The 15603-nt window shown below is 37.6% G+C and overlaps 1 protein-coding gene across 1 annotated transcript in view; it reads left to right on the top strand.

Moving 5' to 3' along the window:
- Positions 1–15603, top strand: part of LOC107554145 (laminin subunit alpha-2-like) — a 268279-nt gene that overhangs the window by 240346 nt on the left and 12330 nt on the right. Inside the window, 9 exon segments of the mRNA XM_016236572.1 lie at positions 3701–3825; positions 3892–4054; positions 4150–4294; positions 4604–4742; positions 4847–4967; positions 6954–6990; positions 6993–7192; positions 12130–12143; positions 12539–12613. Of these exon segments, the coding sequence (XP_016092058.1) occupies positions 3701–3825; positions 3892–4054; positions 4150–4294; positions 4604–4742; positions 4847–4967; positions 6954–6990; positions 6993–7192; positions 12130–12143; positions 12539–12613 (1019 nt within the window).

Genomic DNA, 15603 nt, shown 5'->3' with positions numbered 1-15603 from the left:
TTTCTGGGTTTATTATAGCGACCAAAACTTTTCCAGGCCTGGAAATTGGTGTTTTAAAATTCCATGACTTTTCCAGGTTTTTCATGACCGTATGAATCCTGTATTTAGTTTGTACATTAAAGATCTCCCACAGCAGTCCGAAGGGATACAAGTGCAAATGTATGCTGACAATACTGTTCTTTTCTCATCTGACATACTGTCTGACATGTTGGGGTCAAGCAGGAGAAACAGTTTTTAAACCTTCAAAATCTCTTTATAAACAGACGTTAAAAACTCTGGACAAAACGCCTAACCAATATCACCACTGTAAGGTCTTGGAGAAATAAAAGATTTTTGAGCTTTGATAATTTTAGACTTTTCTCAAATTTTTGTATGGTATATAAAATTTTAAATGGTTTGGCCACTTCTATACTTCGTGATTTTGTGCATTTTCACTCTACTGTCTCTGTAAGATCTACTAGATCATCATCTACTAGTGATTGTGCTGTTCCTTTTCGTCATTCTGCCTTTGGTTTATCATCTTTCTCAGTGAAAGCTATTATTCACTGGAACACTTTACCAGAAGACATAAGGATGTGCACATCTATTGACATGTTTAAATTAAAACTAAAATCTTATTTAAAATGAAACCAAAATCTGTAAACACTGACAAGGTTGTGGTTTAACTGAACGTTGTCTTTGCTGTTCTTTTTTGGCTCAGAAAGGATGTACTGTATTGTATGTGTTTGTTATTTTGTTTTTTATGTTTATTTGGGATTTTGATTACCTGCCAAGGGACCGCGAATGAAAACTAGCCATTGGCTAAATTTGGTACAATGCATGAAATGGAAACATTTATGTTAACATTGTACATGGTCCCTTTTCAAATAAATTGTAATAAATAAAATAAATAAATAATACTATAGATGCAGTTAGTTAATGCTGTCACGTAACAAATCTGAATTGCTAATTACTACATTGAAATAAAAACGTAAAGCCTGTACTGTACTAGAAATTGTGAATATAAATAATTGGGAATCATGTAAAAAATTTAAATAAAATAAAAACGTGCACATTTCATTGATCTATTATAACATTTATGTAGTTTTGTTCGCTTGGCTGTTTCTTTATAAAAGTAAAAAAATGTGTCTAGTTTTTCGTCAGGTGTCTTTTTTTTAATTATATGATGTTATTATGTTGATGTCTTGCCGTCAGCCAATCGCTGCATTGCTGATCGTGGTTTCGAGTATCGATACATAGCCCCTTTTAAACCAACTCATGAATGCGCAATTATCTCAGATAACTCTATCCAGCAATTCTAATCATCAACAACAGGTGTGCTCGAAGAACCGAATTATCCAGATCCTGATTAGCGCGTAATAAACGATGTACGAAGAATGGGCCCCAGTTGTCTTAATGAATTGTGATTAATCAGCTGAAGAAGTATGGTAAGATCTATTAGTTAATATTTTTAGCATATTCACCTGTAATGTCTTGCCTTAAACTAAGATAAATATGCTTAAGAATCAAAATTCAGTCAAGTCACCTTTATATCACAGTGCTTTATACAACAGGGATTGTTTCAAAGCAGCTATCAGTTATAAACAGGAAAGTCACAGAATCAGTGATGCAAACTTAAAAATGAGGCAGAAGCAAAAAACAGCTCTAAAAAAATCTGTAGTAGCTATTATTTAGCTCTAGTCAGTTTAGTGTTGATTCAGTTCAGTTCAATAACTGTGTGAAGTTCATTCGGTATGAAACAAGTTCAAATTCAGCTATAAGCAACTCTACTGAAGACCAGTGTTTGGGAAAAGTTACATTTAAAAGTAATGCATTACAATATTGCAATACTCCATAAAGACCTAACTAATTACATTACTTAGTTACCTTTCATGGAAAGTAATGTGTTACGTTACTTCTGCGTTACTTTTTAAATCTGGGCAGAGATTGCTTGTTTGTTTTTAATATATTAAGTTCTATTTTGGCAGATGTAAAAGCCCTTTCACACCAAAAGTGAAATAAATAAGCGTCAGCCTGAAGGAAAAGTAAATTCACGTCTGTACAGTAAAGGGCGCAGCTCAAACTAACTGCATGAAGAATATGACGCAGGAGAACAAAGTTCAACACTCAGTCTTCAGAAATAAAATGAAACCCAAATGTTATGTTTATCTAAAGTTATTTTTGCTTCTTAGTATGGTTGCATTGGATCATCGAAGGTCAGCAGCAAAGACACTGCTTAATAAAATGGGATTAAATACATAAAATATATTTAAAATATTTAATTATTGCAGGTTTGCGTCATATTCTAAGTTTGCATTTCACTGTTTCTATTCATTTTGAATAGCACTGAATCTGTTTTTGTGCAGGTGAGATGAGTAAATACATGTTCATATTTAGTCTAGATAGAACTGCAGTAAGATCATGTTCACACAGCGAACACAACGCCTCGGCACTTACTCCTGATTTCTCTCAACATGGCAACACGAGAGTTGTTAGTCAGGACATGGGAAACAAAGTAACTGGTGTTACTTGTAATGCATTACCCCCAACACTGCTGAAGACAGTAGTGACGTTATTCAGCTCGAGTCACTTCAGTGTTGTTTCAAATCAGTTCAATTCAAAGTGTCGATGTCGCAAAATTCATGAATTGTGAACTAATGTGATTCAGTTTTGTTCTCATCCAATAGTATCAGTGCTGTGTATTCAATGATATTACTGTGACAATGGCAATTTTGAAAGAATATTTGTGACCCTGGACCACAAAACCAGTCATAAGGGTCAATTTTTTGAAATTGAGATTTATGCATGCTGAATAAATAAGCTTTCCATTGATGTATGGTTTGTTAGGATAGGACAATATTTGGTTGAGATACAACTATTTGAAAATCTGAGAGTGCAGAAAAATTTAAATATGGAGAAAATCATCTTTAAAGTTGTCCAAACGAAGTTCTTAGCAATGCATATTACTAATCAAAAATAAAGTTTTGATATATTTATGGTAGAAAATTAACAAAATATCTTCATGGGACATGATCTTTACTTAATATCCTAATGATTTTTGGTGTCGATGTCGCAAAATTCATGAATTGTGAACTAATGTGATTCAGTTTTGTTCTCATCCAATAGTATCAGTGCTGTGTATTCAATGATATTACTGTGACAATGGCAATTTTGAAAGAATATTTGTGACCCTGGACCACAAAACCAGTCATAAGGGTCAATTTTTTGAAATTGAGATTTATGCATGCTGAATAAATAAGCTTTCCATTGATGTATGGTTTGTTAGGATAGGACAATATTTGGTTGAGATACAACTATTTGAAAATCTGAGAGTGCAAAAAAATTTAAATATGGAGAAAATCATCTTTAAAGTTGTCCAAACGAAGTTCTTAGCAATGCATATTACTAATCAAAAATTAAGTTTTGATATATTTATGGTAGAAAATTTACAAAATATCTTCATGGGACATGATCTTTACTTAATGTCCTAATGACTTTTGGCATAAAAGAAAAATTTATATTTTTGATCCATACAATGTATTGTTGGCTATTGCTACAAATATCCCCCAGCGACTTAACACTGCTTTTGTGCTCCAGGGTCACATATTTAGAATTATTGTGCAGTTTATCAGTATATTAAGTCTGAACTGTTTTATCATGTGAAATACATTCTCCTCGTGTGTGTGTGTGTGTGTGTGTGTGTGTGTGTGTGTGTGTGTGGAAGGCAGACGCTGTGAAAACCACTGCATTCTCAGGCTGTATGGGAGAGGCGTCTCTGGATGGAAAACCCAGCGGCCTCTGGAACTACAGAGAGAGAGACGGGGATTGTGCTGGATGTGTGGTCAGGTGAGCAAATACACACACACAGCTGTGAGCACAGTGTGAGGAGCTCAGTGTAATGTGTGTGTGTAGTCCTCAGCCAGCGGACACTGAAGGCACGATTCAGTTTGACGGAGAGGGATACGCCGCCGTCAGCCGACCCACCCGATGGAACCCAAACGTTTCCACGGTCATGTTCAAGTTTCGCACGTTCTCCACAGACGCGCTCATGATGTACTTCGCCACCAAAGACATGGTTACAGCCCGCCCTCTCCATATAAATGAGCCATTTTACAGTATTTGCATGCATTCTGCTGGTTATATCTGTGCTCTGTCTGTCTGTCTGAGCAGAAGGACTTCATGAGTGCAGAGCTGAGCGATGGGAGGGTAAAAGTGAGTTATGATCTGGGCTCAGGCACCGGCTCCATCATCAGTGACAAACGCTATAATGACGGCAAATGGAAGTCGTTCACCATGTCCCGCATGAAGAAAGAAGGTACAGACATGAGAACAGAACAGCTCACCTTCAGCAGTGTGCCGAGCCGGTCTGAAAAATTAACATCCGTCACTTACCCAGCCTCATGCTGTTCCAAATGTGTTTCTTTCTTCTGTGGAACACAAATGGAGATGTTCACATTGGTCCCTTGCAAGCTTTCAGAGCAGTAGTCCATGTGACATGTGCAATGTATTTCAAATCTTCTGAAGTCATATGATGAGTGTGGCAAATAAGGTTCACCTGTCTGGGAAATCAGTGTGTGAATGTCTGACTATCTGTGATCACACTGTCTCTTTTACATTTGCTTAGCAAACATCGCCATAGTGAACATCGACACTAATGAGGACGAGCAGTTGCGGATGGCGTCTCCAGGTGGAGCGACAGGCCTCAACCTGAGGGAGGATGAGAGGATGTATTTTGGCGGTGTACCAAAGACTGGAAACTACAGGTGTGCAGATGTGCATTCTGATGTTATTAGATGAGTTCCTCCTGTGTTTCATCTTACGTCTGCTTTATAAAGCAGTTGCTAGTTTTTTTTTCACGTTTCCTCAGGTCAGAGGTGGTTTTGAAGAGATTCTCTGGCTGTATGAAAGACATTGAAGTTTCCAGAACGCCGTACAATCTGCTGAGCAGCCCAGACTACACAGGACTGACCAAAGGCTGCTCCATTGAGGTACAGCAACACAACACCTTTCTGCCTTTGTTATTGTCTCTCTTCACTAAAAGCAACATTTGTTCAATTTAAGTATTTCTCCACAAGCAATATATATATTTCTGTCATGACAACTCTCAGAGGGATTGGCATGGTAATGTACATGACAATGTTAATGTGTTTGGTCTTGGTGGAATAGATCTGCTGCTGCTGCTGCGGCGGCAGAGCAAGTACTGAGACTTGCTACTGCCAATACATCCACAACATGCTGCTGTGAGCATGTAAGAAATACTGCTGCCGCTGCACATATAACATACATGAAATAACCCCCATATAGCATACATGAATCACCTCGTAGCAGATCTATACAGGTGGAGCTGAGGAAGGGGGAGGGTTTCTGAAGCAAGCTGCAACTGCTACTGCAAGCACTACACATATATTTGAATGTTGAGCAGCGAGCTCATTGGCTACCAATACAGGAGAGAACCAATCAGCTGTGCCATGTGATAATGATGTAATTTGGTCAGATTGAGATAGACCTATCCGACTGCGCCATCTAGAGTTTCATGCCAGAACTCTGTATATATACAGTATATATAAATCTTTCTCTTTTTAAAGGAAACTCAGAAGAGAATTAGCAAGGGGTGGTTGTTGCTGGTTACTGTGTGATGATTGAAATCGCGAAATGGCCTCAAACGATTAGTAAATACACTGCAAAACGTTGTTTTCTAATATATGCACAAATTGCATGTATTCTTCTGACAGCTCAAGGCGCTATCTGCTCGTTAGCCAGGGTTCAAAGTCCAAAGCGCCAGGAAAATCTGCGCTGAAACAGTGTTATTCGTCAACTTCTCAGTAACATTTTAATGCATTTTTAAAATAAGGAAAATAAGACAATAATAATGATAATAATAATTACAACAGCTCTATTAATACATTTATTAAAACATTCACAACAATGTTTTTAAAAATATATATCTTCTGCTCAGCAAGGCTGCATTTATTAGTACAGTAAAAAATACATAACTGATTCAAGAAGGGGGTCTCAGAAATGGCCAAAAAATAAGATTTTACGAGCTTATTAATTTTAAGTTAAATTGTGCTTTGTTAGTATAGTGCATGCTGGTATGTTAAAAATGTTCAGTGTTAAGTAAATATTTTTAAATTGTTGTTTTGTAATTTATTTATTTTTCTTTGAAAAGCTAGACAAAAAAAGTAAAGAACATTTTGGCTATTCAATTTATGCAATGGTGAAAAAAAAAGGCAAAATATATGGGGAGATAATGCGAAAAACCGTGTTCGGTATTCAGCCCAGTGTTTCATTTTGTTCGGCTTCGGCCAAGAATTTTCATTTCGGTCCATCCCTATCCCTACAGTGAATCAACATTGATCACTGTGTTCAATTCTGATGTTTAATATCATTTTATGAGAACAAATGGCTTTTCTACATTAGACTATTTTTGTCATTTAAATCTAGGGTTTAGCATTTTTCCATCAACTGAATAACACGACTGGCCTTTGTGTTCAGAAAGAAATGTTTTATGTCATGGGTTTCAGTTTCTCTCTTCACATTCAACAGTTGGTGCTTGTGTTTGTATAGTGCATTTCCCTCATGCTGGTAATTCAGTATATTAAAAAAAAAATAATAATGTATTTAAATAATTAGTTGTGGAGTGAGTGAAACTAAAATTAAGTTCACAGTGTTAAGAATGTTTGTAAACATTTTATTTAATTTACTGGTAAATATGTGACGTATACGTGGACAAAACTGTGTTTGTTTGTTTGTTTGTTTCTCTCAACAATGCAATTTTGACCTGGTGCGACATTCAGGTGCAAAAATGTGGAACATAAAGCCATTTTCCAAAACGAAAAAATGAAGGCATGATACAAGGACAGTTTCCATAGTTCCAGAAACACCCATGACAAATCTGATGCCATCAGCTGATGAACCACAGGAGGATTTTGGGTGAAACTACAAACTAAACACTGGCTTTCTCTCTCTGTCAGAACCTGCACACCGTGAGCTTCCCCAGGCCCGGGTACATGTGGGCTCAGAGATCTCTCTCTCCTTCAGCACGAAGAGTGAAAACGGCATCATCCTGTTCGGCAGAGGAGGACTGACCTCTATGACGCAGCTGACGCAGGGCCTGACGCCTGTCCACATCCCGCGCCGCTCGCGCAGACAGACCGGAGAGGTGCTCACACACACCTCACACTCTCATTCAGTCATGAGATTACTGAAATGTGTTTAACGCTGATAAACCCTTTTACACAGATTGGCATTTTAACTTCACAACAGTCCTGTACACAGCAGTCCCATAGTCCCAGTACTCTTATTTATCAGTAAACAACGGAGGAAAATTCTTTATAAATCAAATCCGGATTTGGGGGGAGGCTTTGAACAGTTTCATGCAGCCAGACGTATTGTTTTTACATTCCACTTAGAGGCGGGTTTATCAAAAATCACAGCAGTAGACCAGCAGGGACAAACAAACAGCATCAAAGAAAATATACGAAATGTGTGTGGACTTTGTAAATGGAATTTTGGTCCTGAGGTACTGATTATTTCACAAAGTTTTCTTTGCCAATGAAGTGGAATAGATGGGAAATTGCAATATGTTGTTGCATTCCGAACAAATTATTTTCAGTCTTACAAGATTTTCTTAAAGAAAAGTGGTTTTCTGGTGGGTCCTCCATTTGTAGAATTTGATTTTTTTGCACAGGAACAGAACTAACTGTCAGAAATGTGTCATGTCGAGTCATCCCGCATATAGGATCACTGATTATAATGGGTTCTGTTTGGATTTGTTGAATCATGCCACTCGTGTCTGATGTAGAAATGTAGTTTTTGTAGATTTAAAGTAGATTCGTCATCTGCATTGTTTACCTCGTCTTTTCACAAACTTATCCATGCCTAGTGCAGAGCCATGCATCTTTCATTTTAATTTTTACATGACTCCCTGCAATACTCAATTCTGATTCGCCAATCGCACCATCTTGTGGTCTGTTATTACATGACAACAACTGCTATAACTGATAACAGAACACTTCAGTGGGTACTGCAAGACATCATAAGGTAATAAAATGTCAAATTTATAATTTGTGTTAAGCGGGATACTTTTGCAGTGGGGTCTTTCATCATGCAGAAGGGGTTTCTTTTGCAAAACAATCTGACTGTGCATTGTCCTTTAGCCTTGCCATGCCCCCCTTTTTATAACTCCATGCCCCCTATTTTGGGAACCGCTGCTTTAGGAAATCAGGTGTTAAAACAGCACAGACAGTACGTGCCAATAAGCCACACTATCAGCGGTCCGTTTCACACTGAATGCACTACACTGTGAAAGAGACAAATTTCAAGAACTTTAAATTAATTACATCAACTGCAAAAAAAAGTAAGATTAATCCCAATTCATTCTTAATTAAACGAAGCACACATAAAACACAATGTTCCTGTAGGTCAAGTCAAGTCACATCTATTTGTATAGTGCTTTATATAATACAGATTGTTTCAAAGCAGCCTCACAGTAATAAACATGAAAATAAGGCAAGGCAATGCAGTTTATTTATAAAGCACAATTAAAAGCAACAGTCAGATGACCAATGTGTATTGACCCTTCACAAAGAGCTTGACTGACAGGCGATCTGACCAATCATAACGCCAAATCCATCTGTCAGACAGGAGAGTACATTAACTTCGGTGGACTTAAACTTGAAAAATTGGGTGTATTGACATCTTTCCGCTGTTGAAATAAACTACGTTCTGATGTTCATTCATGTTTATATCGTGCTTTAAGTAAATATGAAAAGACGATCTGTTGACGTGCCGCTTGAACTGAGGCGCTACAGCGATCTGTCACGTCACATTAAAGAGCCACAAAATGGTATTTATTGTTTGAATTACTTAAATAACAAAATTTGAAAGCTGAGACCTTGTTTCATACCAGAAGTAACCTGCTCTGTCTTGTATGTCGGCATGTTGTCAGTTTCCACTTTGCTCCGTGATTTTTACTGCGTGGCGTGATGTTTGACGTGAGAGTGGCATGGCTTGTCGGACTTAGCAACAGTAACTAACGAGGGTGGGTTTTTGCAAAGGGCCATTTATAAACATACACACCACTATTAAACAACACATACACTGAGGGTCCAACAAATCTCTAAAACATCACTACACAACATAAAACATCAGGTTCCAACATATCTCAAAACAGGTACTGACAACAACAAAAAAGCCTGGAAGAAGAGATGACATTTTAAAAGAGATTTGAAAGACACCAGTGTGGAGGCAGTTCTAATGTTTGGAAGCAAATGCTCCAGAGCTTCAGGGCTAAATCTCAAAATCACAAAAAGACGAAAATGGCTTGACCGTTGCCAGTGTTCTTAATAGAAAAAAAGCTTGATCTAACAAAATAAATTTGTGTTCGTCAAATTTGAGTTTGTCATAAGCCAAAAGTGCACCTCAGTTTTTATTTTTTTTTTGTATTTATTTATTTTTTTTACCATCGATTTACCATATATTGACAAAGGGCCTAAATCAGTTTTAGGGAACCTTACACAATAGAGGCTCCAAAAAAATTGTATTTGTTTAAATGCAAAAAAAAAAAAAACATGCAAAAAGCTAACCATGTCTTTAAGTCTTTATTTACTTTACTTCTTTACTGTCAGTGAAATGATACTCACATGACAACAACTGCTATAACTGATAACAGAACACTTCAGTGGGTACTGCAAGACATCATAAGGTAATAAAATGTCAAATTTATAATTTGTGTTAAGCGGGATACTTTTGCAGTGGGGTCTTTCATCATGCAGAAGGGGTTTCTTTTGCAAAACAATCTGACTGTGCATTGTCCTTTAGCCTTGCCATGCCCCCCTTTTTATAACTCCATGCCCCCTATTTTGGGAACCGCTGCTTTAGGAAATCAGGTGTTAAAACAGCACAGACAGTACGTGCCAATAAGCCACACTATCAGCGGTCCGTTTCACACTGAATGCACTACACTGTGAAAGAGACAAATTTCAAGAACTTTAAATTAATTACATCAACTGCAAAAAAAAGTAAGATTAATCCCAATTCATTCTTAATTAAACGAAGCACACATAAAACACAATGTTCCTGTAGGTCAAGTCAAGTCACATCTATTTGTATAGTGCTTTATATAATACAGATTGTTTCAAAGCAGCCTCACAGTAATAAACATGAAAATAAGGCAAGGCAATGCAGTTTATTTATAAAGCACAATTAAAAGCAACAGTCAGATGACCAATGTGTATTGACCCTTCACAAAGAGCTTGACTGACAGGCGATCTGACCAATCATAACGCCAAATCCATCTGTCAGACAGGAGAGTACATTAACTTCGGTGGACTTAAACTTGAAAAATTGGGTGTATTGACATCTTTCCGCTGTTGAAATAAACTACGTTCTGATGTTCATTCATGTTTATATCGTGCTTTAAGTAAATATGAAAAGACGATCTGTTGACGTGCCGCTTGAACTGAGGCGCTACAGCGATCTGTCACGTCACATTAAAGAGCCACAAAATGGTATTTATTGTTTGAATTACTTAAATAACAAAATTTGAAAGCTGAGACCTTGTTTCATACCAGAAGTAACCTGCTCTGTCTTGTATGTCGGCATGTTGTCAGTTTCCACTTTGCTCCGTGATTTTTACTGCGTGGCGTGATGTTTGACGTGAGAGTGGCATGGCTTGTCGGACTTAGCAACAGTAACTAACGAGGGTGGGTTTTTGCAAAGGGCCATTTATAAACATACACACCACTATTAAACAACACATACACTGAGGGTCCAACAAATCTCTAAAACATCACTACACAACATAAAACATCAGGTTCCAACATATCTCAAAACAGGTACTGACAACAACAAAAAAGCCTGGAAGAAGAGATGACATTTTAAAAGAGATTTGAAAGACACCAGTGTGGAGGCAGTTCTAATGTTTGGAAGCAAATGCTCCAGAGCTTCAGGGCTAAATCTCAAAATCACAAAAAGACGAAAATGGCTTGACCGTTGCCAGTGTTCTTAATAGAAAAAAAGCTTGATCTAACAAAATAAATTTGTGTTCGTCAAATTTGAGTTTGTCATAAGCCAAAAGTGCACCTCAGTTTTTATTTTTTTTTTGTATTTATTTATTTTTTTTACCATCGATTTACCATATATTGACAAAGGGCCTAAATCAGTTTTAGGGAACCTTACACAATAGAGGCTCCAAAAAAATTGTATTTGTTTAAATGCAAAAAAAAAAAAAACATGCAAAAAGCTAACCATGTCTTTAAGTCTTTATTTACTTTACTTCTTTACTGTCAGTGAAATGATACTCCATGTTTTTTAGTTTTTTTTATAAAACCAATTGGGAGCATATATAGTGAAAACATAATGGGTCCCAGAATAGATCCTTGAGGAACCACACACTTAAAAGGGGCCGAAGATGATGCAAATTCACCTAAAGTAATTGTAAAACTTTTATTAGTTAAATAGGACTTAAGTCAATTTAAAACAGTACCTTGAATCCCTACCAACTGTTCAAGCCGTGCAATAAGAATTCTATGGCTTATAGTATCAAATGCTATTTATACCAGAATTGCAGCATCCCCAGAGTCTACAGTTAACAAGACATCAAGAACCTTTAAGAAATGCAGATTCTGTGGTATGATGCTCTCTAAACCCAGAGAGAAGTACTTTAATTTCTTATGCAAAAAAAACAAAGACAGCTGAATGAGAACAGCTTTGTCTAGTACTTTTGAAAGAAATGGTAATTTTGAAACAGGTCTATAGTTCAAATAAACAAAATAACAGTGTTAATGTTGTAAATTTCATCAGTTATGACACAAATGCAATTTAAGCTGTAAAGCAGTTTTACAGAAAACAGTAGTGTTATTATTCAGATCAATTTAGTTCAGTGTTGATTCAGTTCACTTGAATAACTGTATCAATATTGCAAAGTCAGTGTCATTATTCAGCTCAATTCTGATTTAGTTCTCAATATTACTGAATATAAATTGTTTCTTAAACCCCACAAAACACAAAGCTCCTGTAGGTATGACTGAGCCTAAGTGTTAGCTTCATTGCGTAGTTTTGAGAAATCCAGCTTTCTTCCAGCTGATTGCAAACACAGACACACTGTGTGAGATGGTTCAATGCTATTCTTTTTGCCTTTTCGCTTAGGAAGGTGATTATGGGTAATAGTGGAAATTCGGGGAGCCGCGGCCTTCAGTACGAGATCATAATGAATCCACGGGGTTACAGGGGTCTCATAGCCCATAAAAGAGATTTATTATCCAGGCAGGTTTCTAATTGCCTCTGCCCTTCAGCAAACAAAAGTTGATCTTTTTTTGTTACCAGGTGGACTAAAGGCTAGGGGCACGGTGATCATTTTAATTAAAATATGACTTTCTACATCTTTGTCAGTAACCCCCCCTCTCTCTCTCTCTCCCTCTCTCTCTCTCTCTCTCTCTCTCTCTCTCTCTCTCTCTCTCTCTCTCTCTCTCTCATATATCATGGTTCCCATGCAGGCCTCTTTGAAACTAATGGAGCATGTGTGTGTGTAGATCTTTCACTGTGCAGGTGGATGAAGAGCCACCCTTCCAGCAGCCATTACCCAACGATCATCTTTTGAGGGCTGCATCTGGAACCTTCTCATCAACACTGTGTATGTCCAAACTCATCATCCACCCATCATGACCTCACATCTCTTTTAAAAATACATCTTTTTTGGTGGAGTTAAAGTTAAAGATGCTGTATGTAATTATTTGACCGTACTAAAGCATACAAATACTATATAGACATCATGCTAAGGTCACATACTTATTTCTCTGAAATACAATGCTACAGCCAGTTATTCTACTTTGAAATGTGCGTTCCATGTCAGAATGTCTGGTTTTGTTTTGGTCTGTGTGACTCCGCCCACGGCCAATTCACCCAATTGTATTTTGACACCCCAGGTTGCCAGTTGGTGGAAAACACAGCGTGTTGCAGCCATGGAAGCAAACAAATGATTTGGGTCATAGATCACAGATTCTACTTGATCTAAAAAGCTTTAGCATCCATCAAAAAATCTCTATGACCAGAGCCATTAAAACATGAGAAGATCAACTTACAGTCAGTATGTTTACATGGACAACAAAATTAAAATTTTAACACGATTAAGACAATACTCTGATCAAGAATCTACCGTGTAAACAGATTTTTGATTACCTTAATCCAGCTAAAGTCATACTCGAAGTAAATTTAAATTTCATTAAGACATTATTATTCCTATAATAATTGAAATATAAATTGAATTAAGAAGTAATCCTATTTTAGTCGCATTATCGAAGTGCAGTATAGACATGTACGCACCTTAATCACACTATTACTGTCATGTAGGACTTTTCGCTGCATTTTGCGACAGGACATGCACGGCAGTGCTCAACCGTTTGATGGCAAACAAAAGAGCATGGCTTCAACAACCCCATCGTCTGTTTGCACATATAGCATGACAAATAATGAACTGCACTCGAAGCTTTCATAAAATTAAAAATGCAACACCCAAAACTGTATATGGCATCATAACGAAGACTAACTCTGTTTATACATCTATATAATATTGTCTTGTTTAGAATAAGGTAAATAATTAGATTACTGATGTCCATGTAAACGTAGTCAGTGTAAGGCTCGTCTCCTTCCATTGTCAGTGGCACTCATTCCTGTTGCATGTCCGCAATCTGGCAACCTGAGTCTGGGGAGGGGGCGGGAGAAACAATATTTTGAATTTGGACTGCAATACCCATTTCAGCTGCCAGCTGTCAATATTACATACTGCACCTTTAAATGGCTTAATGCAAATTAATGCTTAATCGTTTAATAGTTTTGGTGAAAAAGAAAAAAAAACTCCTAGATAAACTAATGAAGGTGAACTTTCTGTTGAGGAAAGTTAAGAGAACAAACAATTCACCCAAAATGAAAGTACTTGTGACTAGATATTTTGTCCATCCAGTGTTTTTTGTTGTTGAAACATTCTTTAAAATATCTTTGTGTTCCACAGAGGAACGTAAGTCATGCAGGTTTGCATTTTCATTTTTGGATTAACTAGAACTTTAAACCACATAATGCTACAGTCCCCTAAAAACTGCCCCATCAGTGTTGCCAAGTCTGTGGTTTTCCCGCAGAATGTGGTTACTTTTACGCTGGAACGTGATTTAGATGGAGGGGATAATTGCAGAAAAATACAATTGGGCTAGTTTTGGACTTGTTTTGAATAGCAGTTGGGCTGGATTTGTGTCGCAGACCCTGTGCCCCATCAGTTGCTCAGGATTCAATGACATTAGGCTTTAAAGTGGAAGTGAAGCAGTCAGTCAAGTTTACACTATTTAGTAAATTGATTTCCACTTTAATTAAAACAATATAACAAACATGATTATTGTAACCATTTTAAGAAAAAAAGGATGTTTTGCTATAGCTTTTGGAGCAAGGGCGCCGCCATCTTGGTTGGCCAGTAAAGTAATATAAGCATTTCTTTACTTTTTGAACACACAAATGTTATTTTAACACACAAATGTTTTGGTTTTCACCACAATTTGGATGAATATTCAACATATAGGTTACATTATCTATTTCGAAATCACCTCATCACGAAGTTTTGATCCCAAACATTGTTTTCATAATGCGAGGCGCAGTGTGATGTAAACAAACAACATTTCATACAGTATTGTTCATGCAGCATCTTATGTCAGACATTTCAGACATATTTGCATTACACTGGCTCGTTCACCAGTAGTGGTATATACCCCCCTAAAAATGGCCTAGTGACGCCCATGTTACAGACTCTCTAAATGCGCTTGTGCACACTTCAGGAATGCAGGAGGGTGACCTGCTTTTAAGCCAGTGAGCACTATGTTACGGCCCCTGATGTCAAGAGCCCCCTCAACACCTGGCAACATGCAGGCTTCTGATGACAGCGACTCAGAGGTGGAGTTAATGCCGTGCCGCAACAGCTAAAGTCTGTCTACAATGCACGCGACAAAGCGACTGTTAAAAATAATTTGAACTTTGTGTCAGTGCGTCATAAATAGAACGAGGCATCAGTTTACTGTCAGGGATTTGTCGTGTCGTGCCGAATCCAGTGTAGACAGTGTCACTGATTATAATGGGTTCTATATTATTTTGTCGCGCCGCTCGCGTCCGGTGTAGGGTTATTTATCTATTTTGGTAATTTGCAGGTCGTGTCAAAAAGTTGTTGGTCTAGATAAATAACTGTATTCTGTACGTTTGACTCATATACGATAATTTTCTTCCAAATGCGATAATTTTGAGCTTCTGGTACGATACTTGGACATTTCCAATCTGGCAACACTGACACACACTGTGAAAAGCGCTCGGCTCAGACTGCACGCGAGTACCAGATTGAGTCCTCTTTCTAGTCTGCTTGAGCAAATGCACAGAAAATTATGTTCATGGCTGTTTTGATGAGTATCCATGTAAATGCGATTCCCTTTCATGGGAACTTCGAACTGCGTCCTCTAGGGGTCGCTATGGGGAACGCCTCGTCGTGACTCGTATCTGAAGCATACATTGAAAAAACACCAACTCGTTGGCCGGCGACAGCCATGACGTCACTACCGGTGCGACTACAGTATAAATCGGTGCCGGGAGCTACACATC

This window comes from Sinocyclocheilus grahami, unplaced genomic scaffold (assembly GCF_001515645.1).
Source record: "Sinocyclocheilus grahami isolate Dianchi unplaced genomic scaffold, SAMN03320097.WGS_v1.1 scaffold492.1, whole genome shotgun sequence".
Taxonomy (NCBI): Eukaryota; Metazoa; Chordata; class Actinopteri; order Cypriniformes; family Cyprinidae; genus Sinocyclocheilus; species Sinocyclocheilus grahami.
Note: the sequence above shows the minus strand (reverse complement) of the source record. Positions and strands in the feature narration are given on the sequence as shown.